The sequence below is a fragment of the Nomascus leucogenys genome, chromosome 9, assembly GCF_006542625.1.
Source record: "Nomascus leucogenys isolate Asia chromosome 9, Asia_NLE_v1, whole genome shotgun sequence".
Lineage (NCBI taxonomy): Eukaryota > Metazoa > Chordata > Mammalia > Primates > Hylobatidae > Nomascus > Nomascus leucogenys.
The window spans coordinates 41,412,882-41,429,405 of NC_044389.1; the positions used below are offsets into that span (position 1 = coordinate 41,412,882).

At 36.1% G+C, this 16,524-nt stretch overlaps 1 protein-coding gene across 22 annotated transcripts in view; it reads right to left on the bottom strand.

The window, feature by feature from the left end:
• ADGRL3 (adhesion G protein-coupled receptor L3) overlaps positions 1-16,524 on the bottom strand; it is an 871,587-nt gene that overhangs the window by 247,095 nt on the left and 607,968 nt on the right. For all 22 annotated transcript variants that reach the window (XM_030818870.1, XM_030818875.1, XM_030818872.1 and 19 more), the window contains one exon: positions 16,442-16,522. In XM_030818870.1, coding sequence (XP_030674730.1) covers positions 16,442-16,522 — 81 coding nt within the window. The remainder of the gene's footprint in view (positions 1-16,441; positions 16,523-16,524) is intronic.

Consider the following 16,524-nt stretch of genomic DNA (forward strand, 5'->3'; position numbering starts at 1 on the left):
CCCTAAACAGTCTCAGCCAGAGCCATGCTAGGTCACCTTAGCATGAGGTTTCACCTACTAAACCTTAACAATTTTATTTGAGTTGGCTGTTAAAATATCTTCCCCCATAACCTGGATACCTTCATGAACTTTCCAGCCATTTATGTCAAAGGGGTAGTCTAGAGATTAATGTATCTAATGACCACTAGCATCTACTGGGAGTAAATCTCAGAGGCAGTTCATGCCAGTTATAAATGCATCAGTGTGGCCAGACATCGAAATTGCATTCTGTCACAGTACCAGGGCTTTTAAATTTAGAATGTTAGGAATACCTACCCCATCTCTCCTGCTTCACTCCTGGTTATCCCCCACTTAGCATCTTTTCCTTTCTTCACCTTCATGACATTTTTTAGCTATTGAAGACATCTCCAAAATGCACGGTTTCTTTAAGCCTATAGGCCTGGCAGAGAAGTTAATGACTTTCTATCACCTTGTTTCCAGTGAGAGTGCCATCAGTTATGACAATGAAACTATGAAAGTTGTCAGAATCAAAATTCTCCCTCTCTTAATTGTTATTTAAAATGACAAAGCTAGTCCGGGTGTGGTGGCTCACGCCTGTAATCCTGGCACTTTGAGAGGCAGAGGTGGGTGGATCACTTGAGGTCAGGCATTTGAGACCAGCCTGGCCAACATGGTGAAATCCTGTCTCTACTAGAAATACAAAAATTAGCCGGGTGTGGTGGTGGGTGCCTGTAATCCCAGCTACTTGGGTGGCTGAGGCACGAGGATCGCTTGAACCCAGGAAGCAGAGGTTGCAGTGAACCAAGATGGCGCCACTGCACTCCAGCCAGGGCACAGAGCAAGACTGCCTCAAAAAATAAAATAATAAAATAAAATAAAATAAAATAGTAAAGCTAGAACTAGGAGGCATAAAGCTAGGTCAATAATATTATGACACAGACACGATCTCCTTTTTGGCATCTCTAGCCCTTCAAATAGCTTAAGACAATTCTAATATGTCTATTGTAGATTCATTCTCATACCATCCATCTCTATTAACAGTTTGTTAATATTTTCCTATTCCGTAGCATTCAGTTTCTTACTAATCTGGCTGGTCGAATAGTTTAATTGATTCTTAAACAGGCTTTGAGACTTCTTTCCTCCTACAGTTGGTCTTATCACTGCCCCAGTTCTAAGGTCCTCATTAGAAATAGGCTAGACATCTCTGAAAGAATCTTTTCATAGATAATAACTTCAATTGAGAGTCTAAGGATTTCTCTAATAATGATCTTGAATATAGACATGGTGGAGTTCCGATGGCATGTTGTTATGTCCAAAGAAGAGGGTAAAAAGGTTCTGCAGATGCCAGCAGGGAACATCAATTCTTTTTTGTCTGTTTGTTTTGTTTGTTTGTTTAGAGACAAGGTCTCATCTCACTCTGTTGCCCAGGCTGGAGTGTAGAGGTGGGGAGTTAGCTCACTGTAGCTCACCTTCCTGAGCTCAAGCAATCCTTCTGCCTTAGCCTCCTGAATAGCTAGGCTAATTTTAAAGAAATTTTTGTAGAAGCCTGGGCAACATGGCAAAACCCTGCCTCTACAAAAAAACAGAAAAATTAGCCGGGCATGATGGCACGTGTGCTTGTAGTCCTAGCTTGGGAGGCGGAGGTAGGAGGATTGCTTGAACCTGGAAGGTCAAGTCTGCAGTGAGCCATGATGGTGCCACCACACTCAAGCCTGGGTGCCAGAGTAGACTCTGTCTCAAAAAAAAAAAAAAAAAAAAAAAAAATTTTTTTTTTTTTTGTAGAGATGGGAGTCTTGTTATGTTGCCCTGGCCAATCTCAAACTCCTGATCTCAAGAGATCCTCCTGCCATGGCCTCCCAAAGTGCTGAGATTATAGGAATGAACCACCATGTCCAGCCAGGAACATTAATTATTAAAGCCTACAAAGTACCAGTTCCTTGGCTGTCTTTATTCCTCCTGGCGCCTCTCTCAAAAACCTAAGCTTCTGTTTTCGCTGTGTCTTTTGTACCTATTGCTTTGATAGTGCCACAGTTAACTAACTACACCCTGCTTATATTGTCCAATGGAGAAGTTCTTTTTTTAAAAAAAAGTGGTAAAAAACACATAACATGAAATTTACCCTCAACTAATTTTAAGTGTACAGTATAGTATTAACTATATGCATATTATTGTATAGCAGATCTCTAGGGAGAAGTTTTATTTTTTTTCCAAAAAGCATTGTCACTTTACCAAAATCAAACTGAAATTCATTGGTAAAGGAAACTAAAGAATTGTACTTATTTTAAACAGATATGGGCATTAACATAATTGAGTATGGAATTTTACATCATATGTTATTCACATTTTCCCACTTCTCAAATTTCACAAATATAAAACAAAACATCTTATGTTTTAAAATCCCAAAGGATATCAGATTAAGTCCACATCCTTAAAAAAAGGGGGTTGGTATTAGGAGAAATACATTTACAGCAAAAGTGACGTGAATGGACTATTCATTTGTTTGGTCACTAATTCCATAGGGCAACTGATCATAAATTAAGTGCCTGACATTGAGTAATAGATGATTATATCTGACATAATGAAGTTATAATGGAAGGTGTTCACACACTGCTTGACTATTAAGTGCCCACTTATTGTCCCTGCACCAGGTGTGATAGTGATAGGCTATACAAATCATCCGGAAGAAATGTCAAAATAGGCTCCTTTACTGATAAAGCACCACACATGTTTATTAATATAGCAGCTTGTCTTAAGTCTGGCCCATCTGCTCATTTAAAACAAATCTTTTCCCTATAAATATTTCAGTTAAGAGCATGACCACGAGTAATAGTTTTAGAGCAACAGAAATGGTAAGGGAAGAGGAGAAAAAGAAAAATAGCTGAGCTTAAATAAAATATTATGCTCTTACTTTTGTCTTAGATGCGTTTAACAGAAGAAGGGGCAGGCACATAGCTTTTCATCTGACATTTGCTTTAGATGAGTACTGCGTGAGTGCAGGCCATCGTAAACGGGCCAGGCTCCAGCTGTTGCGGATGCCAGGTGGGAAATGGCAAATTTCACTAATGTTTTCAAAGTACACATTTCAATAAAGTACAAAACGAAGTACTCGATGAAGACATTCTCTAGAGCACTAGTTCATATGCATTTAAACTCATCAGAAAATATTTCAGCTGGGTAGATTTTATAAAGAAAAATAATACTGCAGATTTTTGCGAAGAGGATGGGATGATTTTTAAACTCTGAAGATTTGCTTTTAAAAGCTCATTTTCTGTAAGATACCAACATCAAATTTCTGTATTAACAGGGGAAAACAACAGAAGCAAAATTTAAATGTTTGCCCCTACATCCACCAGCACCCCCGCACCCCGCGCTTTTTTTTTTTTTTTTTTTACTTTAGCAAATCAGAACTACAAGGCTAAGACATTTTCCATCTGGTATTTCGGGTTTTATGTGCTTGCATTGCAGCCTGTATGCTCTGTGTTGTGTCTGAGGATGGTTTTATCTAACAAACAAACAAGTATGCCCTAAGGGTTCCCTCTTAAATGAACACGCACATTGAAATGAAGAACTACAATTGTTCAAATTTGTGAAACAAAGAAAAGGCATGGACCATTTGGTGACCAGAGGTGGTTCCCACTCTATAGCCCTGGCTTCATTTATTCACTTATTAAAACCTAAATAAATTCTGGCAGGCATACCTTTCAACTTCCAGGAAAGATCTTTATCAGACTCAGTATCACATAAATCCACTAGTCATACTTTTCTAAATAAATTACATCTCAAGATAACTAACCACCTAGTGACCAAAGGGCCAATTCAATTACTTAGACAAGGCTAAAGGTCTCAGACACTCCTAAAATTATTTTTTTCATCTTTTACAGACTGAAAGGAACCACTTTGCAATCATGTTTCATGCTACATGTACTTTCAAAGAATCAACAATGGGTGATCTTTAGTCTGGACATGAATTGCCCTTGTCTTCCAGAATCCACCCAAATAATCTAAATTAGAAATCAAGGAATTTCTCTCTTGACATGTCCAACAATTCTAAACAATCAAGGAGATCTATTTATGCTTTAATTGCAGTCTCTGAATCCATCATGTCTTTATTTCTATTGCTACTGTCTTTTAGTTTGCACTCTCAAGAGCATTTTATGAAATATCCTACTAACTCTCTTTGCTCTCAATCCACCTTAAGCACTGGAATCAATATTTCTATGCAAACTAATTGCATTAATGCCTTCTATGTTTGAAGTCCCTTGTGGTTTCCCGCTATCTGTAGGATATTTGGAATTGCTAGGTTTAGTATACAAAGATCGATTATAACCTAGGTTATAATTTCTTTTGTCATTGTCTTTTTTCCCACTTCGCCCCACATCAATTGTTCACACTGAAGCCCTACTGAGTACTAGAAGCAATACAGACTAACCTTGGCAATAGATTAACAGATTCACAATCACCAGTCAAGAGTCTAACACTATTTGTGATTTAACAGAATCAATATTCAGCATGAGAATCTGATTGTGTGGGCACAGTAAATGCGGTCTTTTCATTGGTTATCCGTTAGCAGTTAACGCTTTAACCCCAGGGTATTTATCGGAATCCAGGCATGTGTTCCTTGAGATGCTGCTCTTAGAGACTCCGAATTTAGTCCTGGAATTCGAATTTGCCTGTTTCTAAACTATTCTGCTCCATCTGATCAGAAAAGTGAACCCACTTTGCCCACAGGACTATAACTAGTGTGGGAAATGGAAAGGAAAGAAGGAAACGGAATCTTCGGAGAACAGAAGGGGCAGGAGGGAATTTGGTAATAATTTTTTTTTTTATTATACTTTAAGTTCTAGGGTACACGTGCACAACGTGCAGGCTTGTTACATATGTATACATGTGCCATGTTGGTGTGCTGCACCCATTAACTCATCATTTACATTAGGTATATCTCCTAATGCTATCCCTCCCCTCTCTCCCAACCCTGTAATAAAATTTTAAGGAAAGGCCACACCAATATGATTGGATTTACCTCTCTCTAAGTCATTCTCCACCCTATAGCTAGAGTCATCTTTTAAAAATTGAAACCATAGTATGTAGTACTCTCTGTAAAAATCTTTCAGAGCTATTCACAGCTTTTAAAATAAGACCACAACTTTCTTCACGTCTTACAAGAACCTGCATGATTGTGGTATGATTTAGGTCCCACCTAAATCCTCTGCCTGTATCCCTACTCTCTCCTCTTATTATATTCTAGAAATTAGCTTATCCATTTATTTGTTTACTTTTTTGTTTATTTATACTTTCCTTTGTCTAGAATGTGTACTCCATGAGAATAGAAATCTTGACAGATTTGTAAACTGCTCAATCACAAATGCCTGGCAAATAGGAGGCCTTAATTAGTCTTTGCTTAGTGAGTAAATTAGTTAACATACTATAAATTTCCTACTTCAGGGCCTTTGAACACACTATTCAACTGTAATAATGGCCAACTCACTTTCATTCTTCATGCTTCAGCTCAATGGTCACCTCCCTAAGGTGGCTTCCTCTGACTAACCATCTTATATGTCTTTTCTGGCTATAATAATAATCTATTTATAATCTTGACTGTTTAATCAATAATTTTTCTATTGTTCAAATCTCCCACTACAAGGTAAAGTCCATGAGGGCAAAAATCTTTTCTCTCCTAGGCATTCACTATTGTACAGTCACATCAAAAATTAATTTGACTTAAATTCTACTGTATGCATTTAAAAAGAGTTTGAGAAAAGATTCTATTTGCCATTTTACTCAGTGAGCACACAGCCCAGAAGGACTGAGGAACAGTGATCAGGTTCCTTCAGTGCTGTCTGTATCTCCCTACACGCCTCATCACATAGGTATCCAGACACCCCGGAGCAATTTTATGACTTTTAAAATTTTCTAATATTAAGAAATCACTCACTATTGGACCACATATCATGAATAATTTAAGAAAATTTTCAAGATCTTTTTTTTTTAGCTTTACCCTATAATTTCAGAATTTAACCCATGCATAAGATGTAACTGCATAAAAAAATTTGTTGAATACTGAAGGACAGTTGGAGCCCTTAGGAAGAACACAGAGAAAAACTCATGTGTAGTTTTACATAAGACTGTAATAAATTATTTTACATATATTTGAGATTTTTAGTACATAGCCATTCACAACTAAAATATGTTTTTATATAAAATTAAAACTGGGCCGGGCGCGGTGGCTCACGCTTGTAATCCCAGCACTTTGGGAGGCCGAGGCGGGCGGATCACGAGGTCAGGAGATCGAGACCACGGTGAAACCCCGTCTCTACTAAAAATACAAAAAAATTAGCCGGGTGTGGTGGCGGGCGCCTGTAGTCCCAGCTACTCGGAGAGGCTGAGGCAGGAGAATGGCGTGAACCCGGGAGGCGGAGCTTGCAGTGAGCCAAGATTGCGCCACTGCACTCCAGCCTGGGAGACAGAGCAAGACTCCATCTCAAAAAAAATAAAATAAAATTAAAACTGTATCATAAACCAATAGGATTTAAGAAGGATAAAAACATTGAAAACTCCGTTGAGAAGTTTTTTATTTGATCTTACTATATGTGAGATATACTAAGTTTTTGACTGGAGCAATAGAGTATTGCTGCTAAATTAAATTAACCAATATTTGTATAGCATTCTTTAGGTTATAAAGCATTTTCACATACAATATCATACTCAATTTTTGATACTTAACCTTGGGAAGGGGATTTGTTGGAAAATCTGAGGCACTGTGTCAATGGTTTTGTCCATGGCCATATACTTAGCAAAGTGGGATATCAGGATTAAATGCAGGCATTGGTATTCATGCTGTGTACTTATATTTGACTTCACTTAGGATATTCTGATGCCACATTTAACAGCGAGGGATATTGTTTTTTTCTGCACTCTTAAAAAAAAGGAAATAATTGCTGAACCCAGAGCTATCACTAGCAAAGAGAAAAGTGCTTCTTGGCATTGAGAGAGCCAAGTGCTTCTCAGCGTCAGTGCTAAGAAGCATATGCCTTTTAGCAGCTAAGAAGAAAAGATTCTCATTCTCCAAGTGGTACTATATAGGCTGATGTTGTATATGTATAACAATTCCAAGCCCTACTAAAAGATCTCAAAAAAGAAGATGTTTAACTTCAGGCAATTTACTCTGAGAGTAAAATTTAAAATGCAAGGATTACCGAATATAATTTTTATCATACATATCTTCTACATCTATTGTCAAGTAGGAATTGTTATATTCAAGAAGATTCTCCTGAGTGGCATGTGTGTGTGTGCATGTGTGCATGTGTTATGTTGAGTATGCCAAATAATTTGGAACCTTGCAGCTGTGGATATGCAGCAGGTGGGATTGAGGAGACTGTTACATTTGGAGGTCAAGGCAGACCTCCTACTTCACCCCCTCAGGCTTTGGTGGTAACAGCCAACACAACTACCAGCCAGCTGTCTGCTCCAGGCAGTAAGGCAATTAATTTTTACTATACGGGTATAAAACTATTTTCTGGTGATTACATAAACATTAACCATTTGGGGGAAGAGAATATTGAAAAAATTAAAAAATAGGATATATTATCAAAGATTACATTTTAATATTTTACAAGATTTAGTACATTAACTTGTATACAATTTGTAATACATCATTAGAATGCCTGACCTCTTTTTGCAGTATGATTTTAGATACGTTTTCTGAGAGAAGCACTACATGTTTATGAAAATAGTAAAAGGTAAAGGGTGGCACTGGAACAAAGATGTTTTAAAGAAAGCAACAAGCACACAAAAAATTATTTGTCACTTGGTGAGTAAATAGTAGATATGTCTTCAAACTACTTGTGTCATATCGTTTTCTTAAGATAAATAAATAAGATGATGAAAGATTTTCTTAAAAATACTGTACTGTGGATAGTCAGATCCTCCCATTCCTTGCTGATAATGTTTCATTAAGGATTACTTTTTTTTTGAGATGGATCCTCGCTCTGTTGCCCAGACTGGAGTGCAGTGGTACGATCTCGGCTCACTGCAACCTCCGCCTCCCAGGTTCAAGCGATTCTCCTGCCTCAGCCTCCCCAAGTAGCTGGGACTACAGGTGCGTGCTACCATGCCCAGCTAATTTTTTGTATTTTTAGTAGAGACAGGGTTTCACCATGTTAGCCAGGACGGTCTTGATCTCCTGACCTCGTGAACCACCTCCCTTGTCCTCTCAAAGTGCTGGGATTACAGGCGTTAGCCACCGTGCCCAGCCTATGCATTACTTAGTACAGTGTATAGGACTGGGCACTAAGTCTGAGTTCCTTTCACACACATGAAAAACTGCCATAGCAGACTTTTTTTAATACCTAGGTTTGAATCCTGGCTTCAGGGCTTACTATTATCTGTCTTGCCTTTATAAAGTTAAACAACTTCTCTATGTCTCAGTTTTCTCATTCACAAAAAGACAATAATAATTGTCTATCTATTTCATGATATTTGGAAGATTAATGAAATAATAATCCATGTCAAGTGCTTAGAATAGAGCTGGGAACAAATAAATGTTCATACCACTCAAAAAGGTGATATCGATGGAAAATCCCAAAGAATAGCATGATTAGCTCTCTTCGGGAAGGAATTATAAGAGAGGGAGTCATATGAATTATATTAGATCGAACACATGATTTCACAGTTAATTTGCATAGTAAATGTTAGCTATTATTATTGTCATTACTGACTAGCAATACCTCAGTCAAAACTTGTGATATTTAGACATTACACATATTTTTTTTCAGAACAATAAAACACAGCTATACCACCACTTTTCTGAAAGAGACTAAAAACAAAGTAAGACAATGAGAAATAAGCCCTGGAACCTATAGTAGCAATCTTAGGGAAGCTGGGCCAGTGAATAACCTCAGGAGAGAGAACACAGGAAGCTCCGCATGGGAGTTGGGAAGAGGTGAAGTTGGGGGAACTGAGCCTGATCATAGCTACTTAGAGACATACTAATCCCGGTGACTTTCTCTTCTCTGGAACAGTGCTCAAGGGGACAATCACCATCGGGGAGTCACTGTATTCAATGTGAGCATCATTATCACTGGATCTGCAACCAGTCACATCAAACCTGAAGAAGAATGTTTAGAGCATGACAGTACCAAGCCTTTATTTAACGCCCTTTGAATACTAAGAATACCATTCCATCAGCCAGCATGGAAAGAGAATTTGAACAAATTCTTTTTCCCTTCTCAATCGGCTCCTTTAGAGACCACCAGGACAAACAAACAAACCAAATATGACAACCAAATATGAAAACAAACCAAATATGAAACAACCAAATATGAAAAACTACCAGATCATTCTACTCTCTGGGATAATTATTCTCAGTATATGAATTATAGACCACAAGGGGCAGAAAGAGCATGCTAAATTATTTCAAATTATAAATGTTAGCTTTTAAACAAAAACCTATAATTGGAAAGTATGTCACAGGTTTACAAAACCCTCATACTTATTCCTGACAATACTGAATAACAAATACATTTTAGCATTAAGTTTAGAATATAATTTTAATTAAAGTCAACACATTCTATTAGTATTATAGAGTATTATGGTATCAGGCAGAAACCTAGAGATATGATAATCATGATCATTAAGTCTGAAAAAAAGTAATAGTATCCTTGTGAGACTAATTGAGACAATGTGTATGAAATATTTTTTTCTGTGTTTGATACAAGGTACATAATAAATGGGAATTGTCTTTACTGTTAATATTAACAAGCTATACTCTCTGCTTGTATCTTCTAGGTGTTCACAGTGTATTCTAAATAACAATAAAAATGTTTGGCTTTACAAGCGTAGGAACATAGGAAAAGAGTTTTAATTTAATGCAATCAAAGAACTCTGTTATATGCAAGTTTCATTTTTACTCTATTGGGATAAGAGTAGGTAAAACTAGGGAATTTATGTTCCCTCCCCCTGTAATGTCTGCTAATCAGATAAGTTAGAAAAGCATCATCACAGAATATTAGAGAACAGGCTTGCAGACTCTTCAAGGAGAATGCTACATGTGACATTCTTATTTTATTTTAGTTAATTTCAACTGTTTTTATACTTCACTAGATAATAGCATGTGTTAATGTCTCCAATTTGTAATAGTAAATCTTTGGCTATAGCCTATTTCTAATACAGATGCACTAGGCAGAACCATCTGCTTATTTTGAACTTTAAAAAATATTTTCAGTAAGTGGATTTGCCGAATATAATTCAATTTGCACATGAAACTTAATGCCCGGCATTACTCTGGTTCATTGATTATGTGTCAGTTGAACCATATTTATATTACTTGGTTTATTTGAGGGAAAAAAGGTAAAAATAATTGTAATTTTTTAAATGTGAAAAATTAGCTTTGTCTCAGAGTATACATCATAACTGTCAACAGTTAGCAAATATATAAATTAGTATCCCATATTAGACTTCTTATTAAGACACTACCTATAGAAAAACTCTACAAAATTCACTAGATTTATAAAAAGTAGTAATTAGCTAGGCATGGTGGCGCATGCCTGTAACCCCAGCTACTCGGGAGGCTGAGGCAGGAGAATCGCTTGAACCCAGGAGGCGGAGGTTATGGTGAGCCAAGATCAAGCCATTGCACTCCAGCCTGGGCAACAAGAGCAAAACTCTGTCTCAATAAATAAATAAATAAATAAAAGTAGTTCACTATATTGGAAGGTGGAATATATTCAATAATTGTCAGTTTTTTAATATAGCAAAATATTCAAAATATCATCATTAGTATGACGTTAGGAGGGCATTTTTTAGAATTTAATGTCTTTTTTTTTTGGTAATTGACAGGAATTTGTCTAACTTCAATTGTTAGTGATGCTGTGAATAATTTCTATAATGGATCTTATAGTGGATTTCTAAGGCTGTCACCAAACTATACAGGAAAACAATGAAACAGAAAAACACAAAATAAAAACAACAAAGTCTCAACTGAAGGATGTGTCCCAACTGGTATATGTAAACCTCAAATAATATATGCCTCTGCTTAGGATTCTGATTTACCTTTAACACAAATTCCCACCCAACCATCTTCACTGAGTGACTCTGTAATATATTAAGACATGATTCTGGGGTAGGGCATTTTGCATATGAGTAGTCAGGAGGCAAAATAACAGTTGGGAGAAAGGAGAGTTGGTGGGGACATATGACCTTCAGAACTCTAACTTTTAATGAGTCCTGCTAAGAACTCTTATGTACTTATTTACAAATCTGCCATAAAATCACCAAAGTAGTATTTCTTTCATTTCCACTTTAGTAAAAGTGGGAAATATGCCTCAAAAGCATGTAGAGCTTACTTGCGTACAGGAATATATAATCAATCCCATTAAATTAACCACAAAATTATAACAAACTTGTTTTAATAATGAAAGTTTTAAAAATAATAGAGCTTTGAGATGAAGCTTTTTTAAAAAGTCCTGATTAATGAGACGTATGGCAAGAAGAATTACTATAATGCTGAATGCTGATTCAGAACCTTATTTTTATTAAGTAGTTTATGGTGAAGGCTGTGACTACTTTTCTATTTATAGTGGCAGCTCTGGTTAATTACCTTGTAATGTATTGTGACTTTAATGCACTAGTAAACTATTGAAATTTACACCCCTATTCAGTAATAAAATCTGTAACTGAAGAATGCACGTAAAGCCATCACAGCCATAAATTATGGGACCAAATGCCATGTATGATCACATTAGATTTAAAGAACAGAATCTTTCAAATTTGTTCATTAGTATATAAATTCAGTGGCTACTTTGCAACTGCAGAGAGTACAACATTTTATTCAAAGGTATTTTGTAACTTGTTACTGTATTTTCCTTTTGATTACTAAGAGCAGGTTGAACATAATTCAAATGAACACTATCAGAAAAGAAACACACTGTGACTATGGTAAACAAATGGAACAATAACACAAAATACTTTTTCCCTAAAAATATGAGAGTGAAAGTGGAATAAATCAAGGGACTTGAAAGGAGGTAGAATGGTGACCCATGGATTAAAACTAAAATGATTCACAGGTGAGGGAGCAGAAGGGGGTTGGAATGTGATTTTACATTCCAACCCCCTTCTGTATTATATATATGTATATATATAATTTTCAAAATAGAGTTTGAAAACACAACTTCAAAGTTACCAATAATTACCTTATTGTCTGAAACACTCAAAGCACAATCACTATTATAAAAAGTAAGTGTCAATCCAAGATATTTCATGTGACAAAAGAATAAAATGGCAAAGTATCTGAAGCAGTCTTCTGTGTTATTTTTAGATTGAGTTCATGTTGTTAGATTGAGTTTCCTCTGCTAATATTTATAACTATGTTAATATATTTTAAATGTTTTTGTTCATATTGCTAGACCAATGAGTAACAGAAAATTAAGTATGATTTGCCTATAGGAATATAGTCAAGTCCATAAACTATAAAAGGAGTTAATATATAAAGCAATAATTCCTAAAACATTAACACATATGTAGACCGGTGAAATTGCTTCAGGAAGAGAAAGAAAGAGATATAGAGAGTCATGGGTGAATGGAGTAAGGGGAATACCTAGAGATGTTGCTCATATTTTCAATACGTATGAAATTACCGTAGTAAAATAGAAAAAGAAAAGGTAAGATGGTTAGCTAGTGTTAGTTTACAGGCAATTCAAAGGATATTGCTATATAATCTTGCAAAAAAAATTACTGAAGATAGAATTTCAATTATTTAAAGAATCTAATTTGTCATATTTTATACATTCAAATAAAAATCCATAACATACAAGAGAAACTTGCTCTCCTCCTCCTCTCTGTCCCATGTCCCTTGTCAACAGATGAGCAGATAGATATGGAGATGTATGTATATTTTGCATGTATAATTTGAATGCATATACATATCAACAATAGTGTACAGTATATTTTTAAATTATAAATAAAGATGAGGGGTTATAGTTGAAAGGAAATATTTTATAGTTCCAAGCTAATGATATTATTATACCAACTCTATTCCATTTCCAATATTTGTCTTTAATTATAAGATTGTCTTAAGAAAAATGAATAAGAGTTTTTGCATTGTTATTTTGGTAATTTGTACAAATCTCCTTATTTGTCTAATTAATTTTATTTTTATTTTGAAAATTGCAGGGCAGGGTCACATGAGCTAGTGATTATAACTGCAACTGGATTGAACAATTAATCACAGAACAATTTAGGAGAGTCTCTGATCTGTGCATGCAGAGGAATTTATATCATTCCTCCTAAATTGAATAAGAAGTAGAATCTATCAGGACAACATTTTAAGGTAGAAAGCACAATTTGAGGTAGGTATCAAGCAGAAATGACTGTTGGATTATGGTTGATATGGTTGGGATCTGTGTCCTTGCCCAAATCTCCTGTCAAATTGTAATCCCTAATGTTGGAGGTGGGTCCTAGTGGGAGGTGACTGAAGTATGGGGCCAGATTTCTTACGAATATTTTAGCACCATCCCCCTTCAGCCCTGTTTGTATTACAACTCCACAGTGTTGTCCTCCAGACCACAGAATGGTAGGTGCACTGATGGCTTGCACCATGCACCTGGGAAAGCTGCAGATGCTCAATGCCAGCTCATAAAGGGCTGTGCCCTGCAAAGTCACTTGGGTGGAGCTGCCCAAGACCATGAGAACCCACCTCTTGCATCAGTGTGACCTGGATGTGAGACATGGAGACAAAGGAGATCATTTTGGAACTTTGAGGTTTAATGACTACCCGATTGAATTTTGGACCTGCATGGTGGTTGTAGCCCCTTCATTTTGGCCAATTTCTTCCATTTGGAATGGCTGTACTTATCTAATACCTCTACCCCCATTATATCTAGTAAGTAACTAACTTGCTTTTGATTTTACAGGCTCATAGGCAGAAGGGACTTGCCTTGTCTCAGATGAGTTTGGACTGTGGACTTTTGAGTTAATGCTAAAATGAGTTAATTTTAAAAAACGTGAGTAAGTCCCCTCCTCTGCAAAACCAACCAGTCTGTTAACTACAAAACATTCAGCCCCAGCTAAGTCAGTGGACATCAACTAACTCTCAAAACTATAATAAATATTTCTTGTTTTAAGTGGCTAAGTTTTGGAGTAGATCATTATACTGTCTTATCCATGACCCTAAAGTAGTACTCTTTTTCAAATCATATTGGGATCATGTATGAGGAACTGAATTCTACTGAAGCCACCAATTCGCATTAGTAGGACTCTATCTTTCAAGTTTAGTAGGAATATTCTACTATGGATTAATGTGTCTAAAGCAATGCATTGATTTATAATTCATATTTATTTCTCATGATGAACAATTATGTCATAAGCATCCATCTCAGTCCGTTTGTGATGCTATAACAAAATACTTGTGATGGGGTAATTTGTAAAGAATGGAAATTTATTTTCTCACAGTTCTGGAGGCTGAGAAGCCCATGGTCAGGGGCTGGCAGATGCAGTGTCTGGTGAGAGCTGCTCTGTTTCCAAGATGGCGCCTCCTGCTGTGTCCTCATATTGCAAAAGGAGGAAGAGCAAAAAGGACCTACCTAGTTTCCTCCAGCCCTTTTATAAGTTAGTAATCCATTCATTAAGGAAGTGCCCTCACGGCATAATCATCTCCTAAATGTCAACCTCTTAATACTAATACAGTTGCACTGACGATTAAGTTTCAATATGAATTTTGGCAGGGATACAAACATTCAAACCATAGTAGCATCCAAGCAGTTAATCAATATAGAAACCTCAGAGGCATTTCTGCCCGTTTACCTGTATCTATTCATTGAAATGTCATGTCTCTTCAAAATACTTATCAGATCCTCACATTGCCAAGACACACTCCTAATTTCCCCATCATCTTTTATCTGAACTGCTGAAAAGCCTCCTTCTGCCAGTCTCTTCTCCAATCAGCTCATTACCTACACTAACACCAGAAATATGTTTCTCATATCTCGAACTGATAATGTTATGATGTAACACCCAACTGACCTGCGGAAAAATAATTTAAAATATTTCATATTTTTATCCAGGGTAAAACACGAACTCCTTGGTATGGGATACAGAATCCATCGCAATCTGCTTCGTTACATCTGTCTAGTCTTTTCCTCTAGAACTGCTCCCCTTTTACTGTGCATCCAGCACAATTCCTTAAAAATACCTTCACGTATTTATGTTTTATCTCATTCTTCTTCCTTTTCATGGGATTCGCTTATCATTTCTCCTCTCTTTTTCTCTAATAAAGCACAGATGCATCCTTCAGGATCTAGGCTGTCACCTTCACTGTCAGTACCTTAGAAATCATTGTATGAGTTTCCATCATGTGCCAAGCACAGACCCCAAGGCTCAGGGAAAAATAATAAATATGACATTCTGTGCCCTCACAGAGCATACGGATAAGGGAAAGGAACATGGATGATACAAAATAAAATCCAGTGTCTTAGGTGTGTAATAACTGAGGCAAGCACAGGGGGCATTTGGAAAACTGACACGTGCACATAGGTCCACCCTATCACACAGTCAGGGAAAACTTAATAGAGAAACTAATATAGAGGAGGGCGTTGAAACGGTGGTTTCAGACAAGAAGGGATAAGATAGTTCCAGGAGAGGAAATAGCCCATACAGAAAACATGTTCAGAAACGTCAGACCTCATGAGTTTTAATTTATTAAGTAATTAATACTGTTGAAAATATAAGAAAATATACTGCATTACTTAAAACCAAAAAGTTAACCTTGGAATATATGGTATTTATAAAATTAAAAGGCATGTCCACATACCAGCTGTGAGAACAAGAAACATTTTGAAAATCATTGATAAATATTTATTTAAAAGCAGGAGGATTAAATTGGAAATTAGATTATGAGGCAGTAAATGTTACCCTTAATTTTTATTTTGTATGACTATTTACAAAAATCTTTAACTGAAACAGGTGGCATCAATTTAAAAATACATAATTAACATATATTTTAAAAACTAAATGATGTTAATATAAAATGAATTAATAATAATAATAAAATATTACTTTTCAGGGGAAAAAATCTGTCAATATGATTTAGATTAAGACATCTTAATGTAAAAAAAAGTAGGATAGTAGAAAAAGAAGGTCCCAGTAAAAAAGTTATGGTTATCTGGTAATTTCTAAATCTAAATTGGCATTCAACTAGTCCTCCACTAGTTGAATCACTATAACTACTGATTTATTGAAGCCATTGTATTTTGGTTTACAAACATTTCTCAGAGAAATATTTCACATTTTCATTTATAAATGAGACTTGCTTTATCTCCAGATTACTCACATACTTCATTTTACCCCTGCTTTTTGAACAGGCACTGCATTACAAAATATATATGTGCAACCATCATTGCTTTCATCAAAGAATGAGCAGAGTTACTTTTTCTTTATATAAAGAAAAACTCACCTTTAACAGAGGGTCTTTCTAGCTCAGAGTCAAGGTGAACTGGTGGAGAAATGTATGAAACTTGTCCATGATGTGCCTGCCCT